This window comes from Canis lupus, chromosome 28 (assembly GCF_003254725.2).
Source record: "Canis lupus dingo isolate Sandy chromosome 28, ASM325472v2, whole genome shotgun sequence".
Classification (NCBI taxonomy): Eukaryota; Metazoa; Chordata; class Mammalia; order Carnivora; family Canidae; genus Canis; species Canis lupus.
The window spans coordinates 16,033,990-16,051,920 of record NC_064270.1 but is presented as its reverse complement, the minus strand read 5'-3'; the positions used below and the strand labels follow the sequence as shown (position 1 = coordinate 16,051,920).

The 17,931-nt window shown below is 53.4% G+C and overlaps 1 protein-coding gene across 5 annotated transcripts in view; it reads right to left on the bottom strand.

Moving 5' to 3' along the window:
• NEURL1 (neuralized E3 ubiquitin protein ligase 1) overlaps positions 1–17,931 on the bottom strand; it is a 79,363-nt gene that overhangs the window by 8,868 nt on the left and 52,564 nt on the right. For all 5 annotated transcript variants that reach the window (XR_003144145.3, XM_025467095.3, XM_025467096.3 and 2 more), the window contains 2 exons: positions 11,286–11,527; positions 10,615–10,936 (listed from right to left, as the gene is read on the bottom strand). Coding sequence is in view for 4 of the 5 variants with exons in the window: in XM_025467095.3 (XP_025322880.1) it covers positions 10,615–10,936; positions 11,286–11,527 (564 nt within the window). In the remaining variant the exon portion in view is untranslated. The remainder of the gene's footprint in view (positions 1–10,614; positions 10,937–11,285; positions 11,528–17,931) is intronic.

Here is a 17,931-nt window from a genome sequence, read left to right as displayed (position 1 = left end):
AGCCCTCCTTATTTTTTGATCCCCATCTGTGGGGGTCAGAATCCCCAAATTTGGCTAGTTAGTCCCACGCACTGTAGACCGCATCATGGGCCAATCCCTCCCCGGGAGCCTTTTCTCCGAGCCTCCCCAAGGGAGAATCTGTGCTTTCTCTCCAGGACCTGGGTAAGGATGGCTGGGGTGCTCAGCGTGGAAGCGAAGCTTGGAAGACTGGACTGGTAGGGGCAGCTGAAGCAGAATCAGCTCCAGCTGAATTTAGAGACAATCTCTAAAGCCTCCTTGTTTTTGTTCTCCCCCTGCCCCTTCCTGGAAAAGTGTTGTTTGGGCCCGGGAAGGGAGAGCATGCTGGGCCCTTCCCCCAAGCCCCCTGCCTCTCTGAGGAAGCCTCTTGGGGCCTAGCTGGTTGGGATTTCCCAGCATCGTGCTTGGCAAGAAGGAGGGAGCCAACTGGAAAATGCGATTATTCCAGGGAATTGACTCTGTGACAGCGATGGTGCAGAGAGGCTGGGGGCTGCAGAGAGGCAGAGGCAAAGAGGTCCAAACAGGAGGGGGAGGCCTGAGAGAGTGGTGGGGACCTGGGACAGGCGGTGGGCTGACCTGGGCCCCCAGGAACAGCCCCTGCTCCTCCTCCCTTGGGGCTAGCAGGCACTGGCCGGAGAGGACTCCAGGGTTGGAGACAGAGAGGAAGGGACAGGGACAGCAGGGTGACTAGAAAACAAAAGGCTCAGAGATACCCAGCCAGAGCTTACAGAAAGAAGACTGTCACAGGGCTCGTGCACACATGCACTCCCACACTCCTCTCCCTACCTCACCCCACACACACTCAGGACAATCAGCCCCAGGGCCCATGAAGCTGGGCAGACTGGCAGCACAGATTTCTGAATGCGGCTGGACATGCGCTCCCCTGAACTCTGCCCCTTCAGGAGTCCTTCTGTTCTTGAATATGCCCGCTTCTGGGCCTCCCAGGCAGCCCGTGCCACTGTTGAGCCACTCTAAGAAAGTGTTTCCTTCTCTCAGACTAAAATCTACCTCCTTGTATCCGAGGATATCTTGGGTAGATTTACTTGACTTCTCTCAGCTTCAGTGTCCTTCTGTGCCAATGCTGGCCCCATAAGGAAAGCAGCTCCCCTCAGGATACACTCAGACCCACCACACACCTTCCCACCTCTTAGACAATGAACAGAACCGACTCAGTACTCCAGATGCTTCCTGCCCAGCTCAAGGCACAGTGGGGTCATTACCTCCTTGATATTTACACTATACTTCTAGAGTTTTTTTTAAAGATTTTATTTATTTAGTGCAGCCCGGGTGGCTCAGCAGTTTAGCGCCACCTTGAGCCCAGGCCTGATCCTGGAGACCCGGAATTGAGTCCCACGTCAGGGTCCCTGCAGGGAGCCTGCTTCTCCCTCTGCCTGTGTCTTTGCCTCCCTCTCTGTGTCTCTCATGAATAATAAAATCTTTTTTTAAAAATCTGTATTCTAATACTTCCCTCAGAAGGGATGTTGTGAAGTTAAAATGCAGTAAGCTACACAGGGCATCTAGAAAAGTAGCACATAATAATCACTAGGTTAAAGGAGCCACTGTTATTGTTTACATGCCCCATGGCTCAGAAGTGCATGGGCACTGGGGTGATAACAGGCCTGGGTTTAAACGTCCAATCCAGCACCTGAATGGTGGCCAGTAGCTAAACTTACCTCCCAGCCTCAGGCCACTCAGCTAGAGAATGAGGGTAATAATGCCTGTGTTGTGATGATGTTGTGGGGATTGGAGGCAGAGTGGGGAGCCTCTGGGACCCCTGGATAACTTCAGGTACTAGTGCTTACTCAGGTTGTCTGTCAACCAAAGTTCGGTCCCTCTATACCAGGCAATGAACTTTCTCAACCTACAGCAGCAGGACTTTACATCAGTCATGAATATATCACTAAGGACCAGGAAGAAGAAGCTATACAGTGGAGATGAGAGGAGAAAGAAGAGAAGGAAGGAGAAACAGTAGGGGGTGGTAAGCAAGGGAGAAGGGGCAGGAAAGTGATCCCTTTGGCCTTGCTTGAGATTTTGGAGGAGTTAGGAGAAAAGGTACAGGAGAGCCTGGGAAACAGCTAAAAATGGCATCCCTGGGGCCAGTGCCCAGCCCAAGTCTGTCTTCTGCCCCAGCTAGGCAGCCCCTCAGGGTCAGGAGCAGCTGCAGGCCGCCAGCAAGCTCCAAAATAACCATCCCTCAGTGTGCCCAGCTGTGCAGGGCCCTGAAATAGATGACACTCGAGACTGGAGTAGCTGCTCAGACCTCCCTTTGCAGAAGGGCCAGTGAAGGTCAGAGCTGACTGGGCCAACATCCGGTGGAAAGCCAGGAAAGGGTCCAGGCCCCCAAAGTCACGGGGAGAGTACCCGGGGACCGACGCCAGCCCAGACTTACAAGGTAGGGAAAGGGCAAAGGGCAACCAGTAACTCCAAGCAGCACGGTGGCCCCTTTGAAGCAACAAGTTATGTAACCCATGCCTGGGATACACGGCTGCCAACTTTGGAGGTGTTTATGTGGCAGCCCCGAGGGAGGAGCAGCTCAAGGCCACAGGAGAAGCTGCTCAGCTGCTCCCCTCTCAGTGTCCCCTCTTTCAGGAAGGAATCTGTCAGTCTTCAGCTCCTGCCTAATCCAGTGCCTGGCAGCGGCCCTATGGATACTTTAGGCCAGGGCAGAAATAAGCAGGCCCCACAAGGGCAGCGAGGCCAAGCTGGCACTGCCATCCCCCACGTGCTGACCCACTGTGTGCCCAGGCCGAGGCAGCGGTTAAAGAGAGGAGAAGCCAGTACCTGGGCCCCTGGGCTGTGGGAGGATCAAAGCTTTAAGGCAAGAAAATATTTGAATATAATTTCCTTACAAAATTCTTAGTGTCTCCAGAGGAAATCCATCTATCCCTGCCAAGTTCTCACCCAGCCTTGCCTAGAATGCTCCCGGGGACAAGAAGCTTGCCACATCCCAAGGCTATCTGATGTCTCTGAACACCCATAACTGTTGGGAAAGCTCTCCTTGCATGGATCCATAGTTGTCCCACACTGGCTCCCTGGCGCCCCCTCTGAGCCTTCTCTTCTTTAGGATAAATATCCCTTTTAGGATAACGCTCTCCCATAGAGCCTGAGGTCCCCTTCCTGTTTCACAGTGAGCCAGAGACAGCATTTTGGAAGAAACAAGATTTGACCTGGGCCCTGAAGGACAAGAGAGTCTGGACCAACAGAACTGAGAGGCACTCAGTGGGAAAACCATACTAGCAAACGCCAGAGAATAATCTGAGCAGGGCCAGTGGGGAGAGAGGAAGGGAGAGGAGAGGAGGGGAGGGGCCAGGCCAGGGCCCTGGGGCCAGCTCTGGCCAGGGACCCAGCGGGCCCTCCCCATGTTGCCAGCCAGTGCCGGACAACCAAGGCAGGGCCTGGGCACTGGTGCAGGGACCGTCGGGGGGCAGGCAAGGGGCTCCTTTGAAGCGGGGCCTGCCATCAGCCCAAGAGTCTTGTTTGTTTAGATTCTCACATCCGGAGCACTGGATAATCTTTAACCACGGGTCGGCCTGCAGCAGCAGGCCGGCTGGCGGGTATCTGCTGGCCCCCGTTTAGAAGGCGCTGCCAGCCCATTTACTGTCTCCATAAACATCCTCCTGCTGGGCAGCGTCTGGCATGGGGCAGGGGAAGGAGCCCAGAGGGGCGAGTACACGGCGTGCACAGGGAAGGGGTCTCTCCACCCATCCTGGACAGCGTCCCGAAACCCACACCCGCCTCCACCCTCTCCATATGAACTCTACCACAGGGAAGCTAGGAGAAACAAATACTTTTTGAGGCTCATGGAGAGAAGGGTAGAATATCCCAGAAACATTTGGAGTCACAAACTCTAAGATTTATGGAATCTTCAAGACAGAGGATCTTAGACATAGAGATTCTCAGACTCATCTGGTCTAATGGTTCTCAAACTTTTTTTTTTTTTTTTTTTTTTTTTGAGCAGTGAAATCTGTCCAATAAAACCAAAAGCTCTGGTTGAAGTGTAAGAGGAGGCCACAGAGGCCTGCCAACTCAGCCCCCTCAGAGATGGTTCTGGAACCCCAGTGTTCCAAGGAACCCAGCTGGAGAACCATAGATCTTATTCCAAGACACAATTTAGATAGCATGGTTTGCATTTCACCCAGATGCAGGGACTTGATTTTAAGGCTTCCTCTTCTAAGGACAGGACTGGCTTGGGAGTTGTCTATTTGGTGGTCTTTTTAAATGAAGCATTCCTTTTTAACCTAAAAGCAATAGCCCTTGCCATTTGTGTAAACACTTTTAGACATCCATGAGCCTCACAGACCCTCTGAGAAATAAATGGCACGTGTGTAATGATGTCCAAATAACAGATGGGGTGGCTGGGGCACAGAGGAGCTGGGAGGCTGGCTCGGAGCTAGTGAGTGGCCATGGCAAGTCTTGATTCAGTCAGGTCTCCTGCTTCTGAAATGAGGGCTTTGTCCCTAGTACTGACTGCAAGGTCCCAGCTCCTCTGCTATACATGCACCACCCTAGGCGCCCCAGGTCTCTCCAAGCTCCTCAAAACCGTATCTTGAGCCAAAGAGATTACTAGTTGGAAAATCTGAAACTGCCATTTCTGGATATTAGAAATAGTTTAATATTGCCAGTTATCTTTGGTTGCACTTTTCATATATTCATTCTGGTAAAAACAAAAAACAAAAAACAGAGGGCACTGTGAAGAGAACTAGATGAAGCCCTCAAAAGCCTTCAGGGAACTGTGAGGCAGGAAGACCACCCTCACCACTGAGTCAGGATGCTGGGCACCCCCCACTTCCCCATCCAGCCAACACTGAGGGGACTCTGGCCAACCATCTCTGCAGCTGATCCCTGACGTCCTGAGCTCTCGTGAGGTCTACCCTGGAAGACACAGGAGGGCCAACTCCCCACCCCTGGGGGGCACCCAGACTCCACAGGGGGACCAGGTGGACTCATATTTAGAGACGCTAGGAAGTAACATAGCCCACGCTCCTGGGCCCATGGCCCAGTTCTCCCAAGCTGTGTGACCTTGGGCAAGTTATCAGACCTCTCTGAGCCTCTTTTTCCTTACCTGCAATATGGGTGCAATAACAACTTTCCTTATAATATTTACAAAGGATTTATGCTGTTTTCCTAAAGAGCAGGACAATACATGATGCAGAATTACTGGAGCCACTTAGGCCTCCACGTGCCTCAGGTGGTGGAAGGGTCACAAGAACAGGGGAGGTCAAGGAAGGCTCTCTGGTGGAGGGGAGGTCTTGGTGCTAAGCCCCAACAATGATTAGCAGAATTTGGGGTGAGCAGAAAGAAGTGCCAGAAGAGTCTCTGAGGCAGGAGGAACAACAAAATTTTGTTTCAGTCAAGAAGAAATGAAAACTTCAGAAAGGAAGAAATGGCCATCAGCATCCTCAGCTCTCTCCTCCATCCCCAGCGCTTTGCTCAGCCTCCTTAAACTAATATTTGCCTCTCAGCCCCTGGCAGCCACAGCCAAAGGTAAATATTGGTTTAGCCTGCGAAGCGGAAGCCCCAGATGGCAGCGTGGTCCTCTGCTGGCCAACATGGTTCACACTCTGTGCCGCCAAGCCAAGGCACATCCTGAACAGGAGACCTAACCCAGGACCTTAGCTCCAGGGAGGGCCCAGGCTTAGCTGGGCTTAGCTCCATGCAGGGAAGCCAGGCTGGCCCACCAGCCCAGAGACCAGCCCAGAAGCAGCAGCAGCCTGCCCCTCCGAAAGCTACCCTCCCCTGAGAGTCTCTGTACAACTCTCTCTTCAGTAAGCAGGTCTCTTACCAGGACTTGCAAACCCGTGCCTAGGTTGGGATGAAGCCGAACGCCATGAGGCCTCGGGAGCACACCCTCAGTGGCCCCCTAGTGCCCTTCTGAGCTCAGCCACTACCATTTTGATGTGGTGATGTTTTCTCATGCTGACCTTATGCCCAGATCAGCCTGGGCGATAGGAATTCCAGGCCCAGCCTGGCCTCTGACTAGGTGGGAGAATTTGGGCAAGGCCCTTCTTCCCTCTCTGGGCCCCATTTTCTCCTTTTGAAAGACCTGACAGCACAGAAGCTGCCAGAAACTTTCTGCTTTTGTGGCTCTCTCCCCACTGGGAGGCATGCACTGTGCCCCTACCTGTGCACACACTCTTCTCCTGAATTCACCTACTACCTCTTCACTGCGCTCCCCACCCTGAAGGTTCTGCTCCCTAACTGCGAATTTCCCACACCTGTGCCTATGTAGAACCCTCCCATCTGGCCTAATTGTTCCTCCCCAACCAGTCCATTCGTTTTTACCTTGTCTGGTTCCTGACTTGAAACTCAACTCATCTCCTACGGGAAGTCCTGGAATTCTCCCCAACTGTACCACCCCCAACACACGGTTTTATGCGTCAGCCACATTTCATTGCCGAATTGGGTTTAGGTCACCTCTGAGCAGTTATATGGTGTGTCCCCCAAAGTAAACAGCCTTCAAGGAGAAGGGGCTGGGTTTTCAATTCTTGTGTTGTCCACTCCCTCCCACCCCACACACACACCCTGCAGAGGACCCAGGCTGTGGTGGGCACACGGAGCTATCAGAGCACCCTGTAAGTGAAGTCTTGGCTCCAGCTTTCTGCCAGGACCCACAGCTGCTCTTCCCGAACCAACATTTCTGAGAGGAGCAGGGAGACCTTGAAAAACTGGGATACGAGCTTATCTCTCCAAGTATTAATCACCCCATAAAACTTGTGTTTATTTGGTTGCTGGCAGATCCTTCTTCCTTGTAGGAAGCTGTTATTCTTGGAAATACCAGCCCGGGCTTGGGCCAGGGCACCCCGAGGCAAGTAGTGATCTCCTGCACTCCAGTATATCGGGAGCCTTGAAGGCACGAAGCTGACCTGCAGGGTTCACGGCGGCGTGGGCCCAGGTTATGTCAGGGCAGTGGGGGCTGGGATGGAGCACCCGCCTGGGGCTGTCACTCAGGGGAAGCCCCCTGCACTCTGTCAGGAGAGACAGCCAATCGTTCCATGGCCTGACTTGCGTATCTGCCAGGTGCCAAGTACCCCTGGATATCTCTGATCCGAGGAGCAGATATAGGCCAGGTAGGGTTTGGAAGATTTCGGCCACAGGTCCCAGAGACAGGCAGGAAAGGAGGGGGCATGCCCTGCAGGAAGTCACTCAAGATGAGACACCAGTTTGGGAGGCAGTCACCTCAGGAAAGACAAGCTGGTCCTCAGAGCTGCCAAGGCAGAGAGAGACTTCTCAGGGGAAGGGGAAACTCAAAGATGGCTGAGGAGGGAGGGCAGGAAAGCCAGAGGCACTGGAGGGATCCAGCCATGGGCGGCGGGGTGAGGGACGTGGGGTAGGCAGAGGACAGTGAAGGAGACTGACCCTGGGACCATACAGGGCAGCAGGTGGATCCCAGGGGGGAGACCACCGAATGAGGGTGTAGAGCAGTGCTCAGGAAGATATCTTGGATGGATCTCTTTTGTGTTACACAAAAAAAGAAATCAATTTAGGAAGAACAAAACAAAGAGATATGTTAATCTGCTAACTGAATTCAGGGGCCATCATCAGTCTTTGAAAAGGCCCAGGGATTATGGTGATTTACAACTCCGGACAAGAATCTGCTGGGACCTTACATGAGGTACAGAGAGGAGGCTGCTGGGAGATCCAGATGCAACTGAAAAGCCCATTTATAGTGCAAGAGGGGTAACAGGGCCAGGCCCAGTGAGGCCACCCGGGCTTTGCCCCAGGGTGGGGCCCTTCAGATCACTCTCCAGGCCACTTCCTAGGCCCTTGTGGTTCGGAAGCCCCACCTCACCTGGCATGACCCTTCCTCACCCCCTCCCCATACCCTTCTGGAACTTGTAGGTCCAGCCTAAGCCCTCTTCTCCAGGAACCGTTTCTGGACTCCATCCTCCCTCACTGACCTTGGCCACCTCTGACTTACTGCCTCCCTCCATACCTAAACCTGCTAGAAGTTTACTGGGGAAGGTACTGCGTTTGGCATCAGAACACCCAATTCAAATCCCAGCCCTGCACGTCCCGACATGGGCAAGCCAAGCCTTCCGTGGGTCTCAATTTTCTCCCTGACGAATGGGGATGAAAAGCACTCTGTGCAGGGCCAGCTGCTGAGGTTAAATGAGATAGCTGGAGGGAGACCATCTCAGCAGATGGAAAGGATCTTATGACCACAGTACTAAACAATGTACTGTCTTCCCTTGGGTTATGCCCTGATTGTGTCTGGAGCGCCTGCTTGTCTCCCTCGCTTCCCAGTGAGGCTGGGCTGTCTGTGAGCGAGGATGGGCCTACCTCACTTCCCACCACCTTCCTTTATCTAACAAGTTACCCGCTCTTCCCACTCCCCTCCCCTACCAACCCCCTAAATAATCCTGTGTCCTCCACACACCAGACACAGGGTTCCACTCTGTGGAAAGAAAGCCAGCGGGGTCAGACATGGATTTACCCTCAAAGCCCTCCCCATCTTGTGCAAGACCTATGGATGGGCCAAAGCTGAGGCAATGCCTCAGTGAGAGATGTATAGGCACCATGTGGTGGGGGACACAAGAAACAGAGAAGAGAACTCAGCTTTTAAAGGCTTCAGGGAGGAGGTGGCTTTTGAGCTGGGCCTTAATGCCGGAGTGGGATTTTTGATCTTTAGGAATAGGTACTCTTTGCTAGGAAAGAGGAAAGCAAGAATGCTGCCCCTACTTCCTTTACCCTCCTCCCAACAACAAGACTAGAAGTTGTTTAAGAGCTGAGATACTTCTGTCTCTTGCCACATGGCCCAGTCCTGAGCTAAGTCACAGCATTCACAATCTCCTTACAGATGAGAAGACTGAAGCTAAGACAGAAGTGTCCAGGCTGGAGCACAAACAGGCTTTGGAATTCTAGTGTCTCAAAGTATGAGGCCCTGCGGACATTCAGAGCAGCCAGGAAGTGTTCACTTGAACCTTGGGTGGGTGGGGAAGACTGATGATCGCTGAATACCTACTATGTGTAAGCTGCTTCATGTCACTCAGCTCCCTAAGCCTTCAAAAGAACCCTGAGCACAGTTATTATTATCACCTACTTCTATTTTACAGTTAAGGAAACCAAGGTCCCACGGCTAGTACAGGGTAAGGCCAGGATCCCAGCTGGCTGGGTCTGACTCTGTGGCCCAGGGCAGAAGCACTGCCCTTTCTGCCTCTAGCAAGTAAGAGGCCCTGGAGAAGCCCCCATTTCACCAGGGGAAAGGAAGGCAGATTCTTCTCAGGCAGCCTGGGCTTCCTTCTTCACCTACTGACTTGGGAGAGCCTAGTCTCAGGCTCTTAACTTGTCCATGTAAATACAGCAACACTTTTATTGAGTCGAAAAACAGAAAGTTCCCAAACTATCAATTAATAAAAATAGCCTCCTGATGTTTGGAACTCAACAGAAAGGCTTCTGACAATTACTCATTTGTTTTTGCTTTCCCTGTCTTTTTTACTCAAATAAAGGTGTTTTGAAAAGAGCTTCACTGTTTCTTGGCTCAATCCAGAAAGGAAAGAAAGAAAGAAAAAAAAGTTTTTCAATTGCCTCCATGGCATTTTTCTCTGCAGGGAGATGGGGGCCAGGTATGGGAGATGGAAAGAGCAAGCACTGGCTGAGCATTGGCTGTGCTGGGCACCTTACTTACAGCCTCTTTAATTTCCCTTCCTGTTACCCCCAACCCATTTCATAGATGGGAAAGCTGAGGCTTACGCAGGCTCTGCCTAGAGACACAGCCACTTTGCCCGTGAGCTGATTTGTACCCAGAGTTCACGTATGTGCGTGCACGCACACTTGCCAGCACGTGCACAAGTGAGCAAGGTGAGAGTGATCCTGAACCGGGAGTCACATGACCTGGATTCTAGTTCCAACCCAGCCACCAACTCAGTGTGTGACTCTAGGTAGCCTGACACTCTCCGAGGCCCCTTCCAGCCCTGGCCCTTTAGGGTCCACGTGTGTCAGGAAGCCCGGCCCATTACCACCCTAGGCTGCCTCCTTGCCTCTCACTCCCCTGAAGCTGCCCCCCTCACATTGGGCACCAGGAGCAGCCAGAAAAGTCTTAGCCACCCTAGTGCCTTCTGCTGCGCCCCCTCACCCCTTTCACCTACACCCCTACAGGAAGCACTAGGGTGGGGTTGGGCCTCCCAGGGAGGCTGCAGAGCCCAGGGGCCAGGGGCTGACCTGGGACTGCGTGCTGGCTCCCCCACTCACCTGCTGCACCTCCTGGGGCCAATGACTTAACCTCCTGGAGCTTGACGTCTGGCCTCCACAGGGCCCACTAAGAGAGTGGTTGCTGGGAGAACAGCAATAATAAAGTGCCTGGCCCGTGGGAAGTGCTCACCAAGCTATGATTCCGATGATTAATATTCATTACTTCCTGGAGCTGGGGGGGTCTTAGCGGCTGCTGTCGATGCGGACGCCTGTGCACTGCTCAGAGGCACAACCTCAAAGGCAGAAAGACCCCCAGGCGCCCCCGGCCCAGCTGCGGGCCTGAAGGATGGGTGGCTTCACGGGGCCACGGAGGTCCCCTGTGCTGTCCCCGTGCCCACTGGGCCCTGGGGGAGGGGTCCCCATGCCGCATCAGACCCCAGCTCGCAGGCGCAGGGCGCGGGCACTCACCGAGCAGCTGGACGCCCCGCGTGAGGCCGTAGACGTCCACCAGGGCCCAGAGCGGGTCGGCCGTGCGGACGCCGTTGAAGAACAGCATGGCCGCCGAGTCGTTGATGCGATAGAACACGCGGCCCTTCTTGTCCACCCAGAAAGCGATGATGTTGCCCTCGTTGGCAAACTCCTCGGGCAGCGCCTTGGCCCAGAAGCCGCTCTGCGACACCAGGTCGGGGCAGGCGTACTTGGGCAGCGAGTCAGGGTGGATGCGGGACGGGTCCTTGCTCGTGAAGCCCAGGCGCAGCGCCCCGCTCCAGCAGCACTGCTTCTTGGTGATCTGGTGAAGAAGATGGCCTCAGACGGCACCCCTGCCCCGCAGCCCTGCCCCGCACCCCTGCCCCGCAGCCCTGCCCCGCAGCCCTGCCCGGCCGGCCGAGGGACCCGGCGCCTCCCAGCGGGCCTCCTCCCGAGCCTGCCCACTGTCCGGGGACAGCCTGCGGCCCCTGTGGCCACAGCCCCCCCCCCCCCCCCCGTCCCTTCTCTGTCACACACGGAAGGCTGAGGCAGGAGCAGGAAGGGGGAAGAGCACGAGGAGGGATGCTGGCGAGAGAAGGGCAGGTGCGGCCGCCCCAAGGGAAGGCCGCTGAGCGGGATGGGGCGGAGGAGAGCCAGGAGGGAGGCCCCACCTTCAGCCTGACTTGCTCGTAGATGAGGACCGGGCGGTTACTGAAGGTGATGGCGTTGCAGAAGCTGGCCTGCCTCTTGACGGCCTTGTGGCTGAGGTCCATGAGGATCTGGGAGCCCTTGGTGTGCGGGTGGAAGAGCAGTGGCGTGGCCGGGAGCCCCCCGCCAGGCAGCACCGGAGGGCAGTGCTTCTGCTTGTGGTGGCATCGGTGAGAGGTGACAGGGAAGGGGCCCCCGATGGAGTCTGCAAAGGAACAAGCCGCAATGTCGAGAGTGTGGGAGAAACCCCTGGCGCGGCAGAGGGCTGGGCACGGTGGAAGTTGCCCACTGCCCCAGGATGTCTGCCACCATTGCAACTCACCCACTCACTGGCACCTTTTGCCACCACCCTCCTGCTACCACCGTCAATCGCTATTCCCCACTTTACCATCTACCTCCACGTATCAGCCGTCACCATTGGCCCTGGCCCTGTACCCATCACCTCCCACCACCACTGACTAGCTACTGCTACTGACAAGTATTTCCCACCATCGACCTTCCACTGCCCACCTTGGTGATAAATCAGCATTTACTACCAACACGCACCACCATGCCCTGCCACTCATTACCACCATCGTTTATTTTAGTCAGCAAATATTCATTATGTATCAACTGAATACCAAGCCTTGTCTTAGGCAGTGGACGTACTGGCATGAAACATACATGGATCCTTTCTCAAGAAGACACAAGTCCAGGAAAGGAAATGGGACATACACAGGAATCACAATAAAAATGGCAGTGATTAGTGCCAAGAGGACAGAGGGGCAGGTCACTTCTCAGGAAGACCTCCTGGAGGAGGGGAGAAGGAAGAGGGAGCATAGCAGCTGGGCTGACAAGGCTGAGCTGCAGTGAACATGTGACCTTGGAGCTTGCCTTTGGAGACCAGGGGGTGGGGGAGGCAGCCTCTGCAGCAGCAGCCCCAGGACCGTGCCCATCACTTCCCTCCTTCCAGGCCACCCCTGCCACCCCAGGCCACCTTCCTGCTTTATGCCACCCGTGCCCACAACATATTCTTGCACACAGGTGGGCCTCTGCACCCAGGCTCCCTAGAGGAACTCGGATCTGCCTCAAGAACCTCCATCCAGGGGATCCCTGGGTGGCTTAGTGGTTTAGCGCCTGCCTTCGGCTCAGGGCATGATCCTAGAGTCTCGAGATCGAGTCCCACATCAGGCTCCCAGCATGGAGCCTGCTTCTCCCTCTGCCTGTGTCTCCGCCTCTCTCTCTCTCTCTCTGTGTGTCTTTCATGAATAAATAAATAAAATCTTAAAAAAAAAAAAAAAAAGAACCGCTATCCAGGGAGGCACACTGCTTTCTTCTGCAGACAGCTCTACATACCCCAGAATGGGATAGAGTACAGGACAGGGCATGGCCAGGGGAAGGCATGTTACAAGCACGTGAGGTTGGTGTCCATGAGACAGGGCAGAGGGAGGAAAAAACATGGACGAGGTGTCAGGTGGCTTGTGTCTGTCACTAACTGGCTGTGACCTTAGGGAAGTCACTTCCCTCCTCAACCACAAGGGGTGACTGGAGCTCTAAGACATGTTTCAATAGCACTGATACGTTGGGGACAAGGAAGGGGAGATGTTCATTTCTTCCCCAAGATCTGTGTCCTGTCCACCAGGAAAGGCAGCCCCTGCCCACGTTATCAACTTGAGGAAAGAGAGACATGGAGGATGGGGAAGACGGCGTTGGGGAAGGAGGAAATCATAGACCAAGACAGAGGCCTTCTGGGATGCTTCAAAGTTTGGTTCCTCCAAGGCAGTGATTTAATAACGCAGAATGCTCAGTCAGCATCAGACCTGTCAGAGGTCTTCCACTCCCTAAAGAGGAGGAGAGTGTTCCAGGGAGGAGAGGATGACAGGAAGGGAAGGGTGATGAGAAAGGAATGTCATGAGCTAGGAAGACCCAGACTTTGGTACAGGCCATGTTTGCATTGTTTTGCATCACTTTGCATCTTTGCTTCCTTCTTCCCAAAGGGCCTCCCAGATGCCAGTGTCACGGTCCAACGCCAGCTGGACATCCTGTGTGTGGGAGGTGGGGTTGGAACAAGGAGGAGCTCCATTGGCTCTCACTAAGGAGAAAAGACTGGAATCACAGAAGAGGATTGAAGGCCTTTCAAGCCACCAGGCAATGAAGGCTGGAATTGCTCAGGAGAGACCCAGTTGGAAGAGGCTGAGTGGTCCCTGGATTGTGCACAGAAGGGAGGTCATTTGAGGGAATGGGATGCGTGGGGTGATGCACAAAGCGTGGCCACAGCTAACCTATAGACACCGTGCCTGGGAGAGGTGTCCTATGGGATCAGGCCAGCCTCAGGTACAGCTTGACTAGCTTCTGGGTAAATGGATTAGAGACTAGGATTAGAGACACTCCACTGGGGCCTGTGAGCCCCGGGGGTGCTGTTGGTGCTGGGTAAATGGATTAGTGGTAGGGCTATACGATGGAATAGTACTCATCACTAAACAAGCAATGAACCCCTGATATGAGTGGTGACATGGATGAATTTCAAAATAATCACACTGAGTAAAATAAGCCAGTTTTTAAAAAATAAGCAAACACAATCCCTGGAGTAACTGTAGGGCCTCTGTTCCTTTCACCTACTACCCAGCCCCCCACCGCCTACACCCTGTCCCAAATCAGGAAATGCACACTAAGGACTAGTGATAACAAGTAGACCGGAGGTCACCTGGGGATGGGGGGGGGAGGGGGAGGATGGCTGAGGGGCACAAGGTAATGTTTGGGATGATGGATATGTTCACCATCTGGATGTGGTGATGACTTCATGGGTGTATACATATGTAAAAACTCATCCAGTTGTGCACTCTAAACATATGTGGTTGAGGGTATGTCAATAGACCCCAATAAAGCAGTTTTTTAAACCTGCTGAGCCCAGCAGCAGATTACAGCCTCTCTCATGGGACTATCTCCTGGCCTCCACTTGGAATCCATGACCCAAATGCAAAGACCACAGCTTCTTAAAATGCTTCCTCTCCATCCCACCCATCCTGGTGGTCCTAGGGTCTTGCATAAAGACCCAGAAAACACCAGCTCTGGGCAAATATAATGGAGACGCCCCAAGGCCAGAGACCCAGGCCCTGGGAGGATCATTCCCCCGGGCCCTCTTTTCTATGGACAGGGTTTTGGGTGGGCAAGGGTAGCACAGGCCCAGCCACCCTGGCTGACAGCAAAAGAGGTGGAGAAGGAAGGTTAGGGAAACCCTGGATCCTGGGGACACAATGTGTACCCAGACACGTGGCCTCCAAAAGGCACATTCATGAGCACACACCTACCACCATGAGCACAAGGTGATCCAGGCCCCAGGCCCTATAGGACAGAGACTTATCCCTTCCCCATATCCCTTGGGCTGGAAATCATGCATTTCACATGTACTGCGCTCACATACATATTCATGTCCCCTGGGATATATGCAACAGCTCACGTTAGACACATGCCCAGCACACATGGGCCATCCACATCTGATCATAATGGCAGCCATTCATCATATGCTGCTGCATGCCAGGCTCTGAACAGGGAGTTCAGTACACTAACCGGTTTCATGCTCACAGCAAACTTCAATAGGTAGGGAGGGACATCACGAACCCATATTAAAGATGAAGAATCTGAGCCTCAGAGAGATTGAGTGGCTTGTCCAAGGTCTCATGGCTGGCACAGAGAGGTTCTAGCAGTCAAATGCAGGTGGTCCAGCGGCAAGGCCAGTATCATTAAGACCATAAGGCATTAATAGCCAAGAAGGCATAGGTTTGGTGTGCTGGATACACTCTTTTAAATGCACATTAAAATATACTCGCAACTGGTAAAATATGGGAAGAAAAGCTCACCTGTGGACCATGCAAAACCATTTCAAGTAGCACACTAGGCAATACCTGGCATTCTACTACGCTGCTTTCATGACACACACGCGTATGCCACTAAAACACAGAAACACAAACCATGTTTCCTACATTGCCTTCATTCATGGCTGGATGTAAAAGGTAGTATGTGCACACAATGAATCTCACTCCATGATGACAATGAATGCACTATCGTGTAACCAGGAGGAACCTCAAAACCACACTGAGTGAAAGAAGCCAGCCTCAAAGGCTACCTACGCTCTGATTCCATTTGTAGGACATTCTGGAACAGGCAAAATGATAGAGCTTGAAAGATCTGTGGGTACTGGAGTTTGGGGAAGAGGAAGACACGACACAAAGGCAGTTTTTAGGGTGATGGAAATGTTCTATATCTTAACTGTGGCAGTGCTCACACAAGCTTACACATTTGTCAAAACTCCCCAAACTATACACTTAAAAAGGATAAGTTTCATTGTCTACAAATAGTACCTCAAAAGCACAACAACAACTAACAAATCAGGTCTCCGCTGAGAAGGAAGAAAGGGAGGCTGGAATCTCTGACCACCACAGCCATCAACCCACGGCAGTGCCTAGGAAGTGGACCATTTAACAGGAGACCCCAAAGTCTGGTTGGGCCTGCCCCTCTTAGCCTCACACCTCTGAAGTGGGTCCCCTCACTGAGGGGAGCATTTTGGCAGCTACAACGCCCCTTCACTGACTCCTGGACCTACAAAATCCCATGCCTGACTCCTCCTGCCCACAGTGTGGTTCCCAAGGCTGTCCCTGGGCCATCCTCGGGCCTTCTATCTGCCATCAGCTCTGAGTAATCAATGCCCACCGAGCCACCTCTGTGGAGATGATGTGAGAATCTTCTCTGGCCTGCTGGATATCTCTAAGTGACCATGGACCACTTGGCAGGCCCCAGCTGAACTCCTGACCCTGTCCAACAGCACCCCCAGGGCTCACAGGCCCCAGTGGAGTCTTTAAGCACCCCACATCCAACCGGCCAATCCCACCTCAGAAATAAACATCCCTGGGCTCTGTCACTCCCATCCTCCCTGCTCTCAGCCTCATCACTTCTCTTGGAACAAGGGCCAGGGCCACCACTTATAGCCACAAAGGCCTTCCCTGCATGCCTCCAGGGGGTGCCATTCACACAGACTATAAGAGAAATGGTGCCCTCGGAGGTATCCAACATGGTGGTCCTCACCAGTGTGTTTGCCACCTCCCCACCCCTGCTGTCCTTGCCCACCATCTCCATCCTCCACCTCACCTGGCATTATGGCCTGAGGGGAGGAAGAAGAGAATGCAGAATGAGAATTAACCTGAGCACAGCTCTGATTTCAAGGGCCAGAGGGGCAGCTGGGGAAAAGGCTTCTTCCCTACACCATCCCAAAAGGCTCCCTCCCTGCACTTCAACAGACACTATGACCCCTAAGGTCTCCATTCTATAGATGAGTTATGATTCAAACTGGTTAGCCAACTTGCTTGAGCTCACACAGCAATTAAGTGGCAGAGCTGGGACTTGAACCCTGATCTTCCGATGCTGCTTGGAGGGGTCCTTTACCCTACTCAGCATCTAATACTAGAGCCCATTTTCCCCCACAAGTACATGACGACAGGCTGCATGAAGGAAGCTCTGGTTGGTCCCAGCTTGAGGAGCAGTCACAGTGAAGGGCCTCAAGATGCTGGAATACTACTCGCCCGGCGTCCAGTGGTCCTGGGTGAAGCCCCAGTCTCATCATCTAGCTCCCAGCAGAGCTCTCAGGGAGGCCCCCTTTAGTGACAGGTTTACAAGCTTCTCGGGAGCCACAGTGGGGGCATTCTCCCCGCCCTCAGGCGAGGCTGCTGCTGACACAATGGAAATTCCCCCACAGAACCCATTCCTCCTGGGCATTTATGAGGTGCCAGACACAAGCCTGGCCAGCCCTCCAGGTGACCCTCAGCTAGCTCTGGACCACATTCCTGTCTCTTGGTCGGGTCCCAGGGGGAGATGCCGGGACACAGTGCAGCCTCTAGAGTGACCTCCCCACTGCCCCGGCTAAGCTCTGCCCCAGAACCATCTTGGCAGAGCCCCAGACGCCCAGGCTGGGCTGAGCTGAGCTGCCTAAGGAGAGACGAGAAGAGAGCAGTATTAGTGACAGTGACCAAACTCTATGTGACTTAACCGGCAGTGTCTTTATTCTGCCCCCAGTGCTGCTATGACACAGGTCCTCAGAAGTGAAGCCACCCAGCCAGAGTAAAGAGCCCCGATCTGAACCCAGGCCTGCTGCCTCCAAACCCAGGGGCTCTATCACCAACTGTGAGTCCTCTGGAGCCTCGCTCTTCTAACCTGTAAAATGGGGGTCATGGCAGACCTTCTTCATGGGATTCTTGTCAGTGTTAAATGAGATGATATATGTAAAACTAACCCAGTAAGTGGTTGCTATAATAATGATAGTTATTTTAAGTATTACATATGACAGCAATTAATTATATTAATGATTAACTTATTAATACTTATTATATAACAGTAATAATCATGATTGCTACTGACATCAATCTGTGTTCTTGTACCTCCACACCTCTGCTCAAGCTATTTTCCCTTCTCAGCCACATATCTTCTTTTCCTGCCCCACTCTCCACCTCTCCAAATCCCATGCATCTCTCAACACCAAATCTCACCGTGTTCAGGACTGCCTTGTTCTGAATCTGTGGCCCTGAACACCAGTGCTGGCATGGTTGCCTGCATCTCCTATGGAGGAGGCCTGTCTCACTTTCT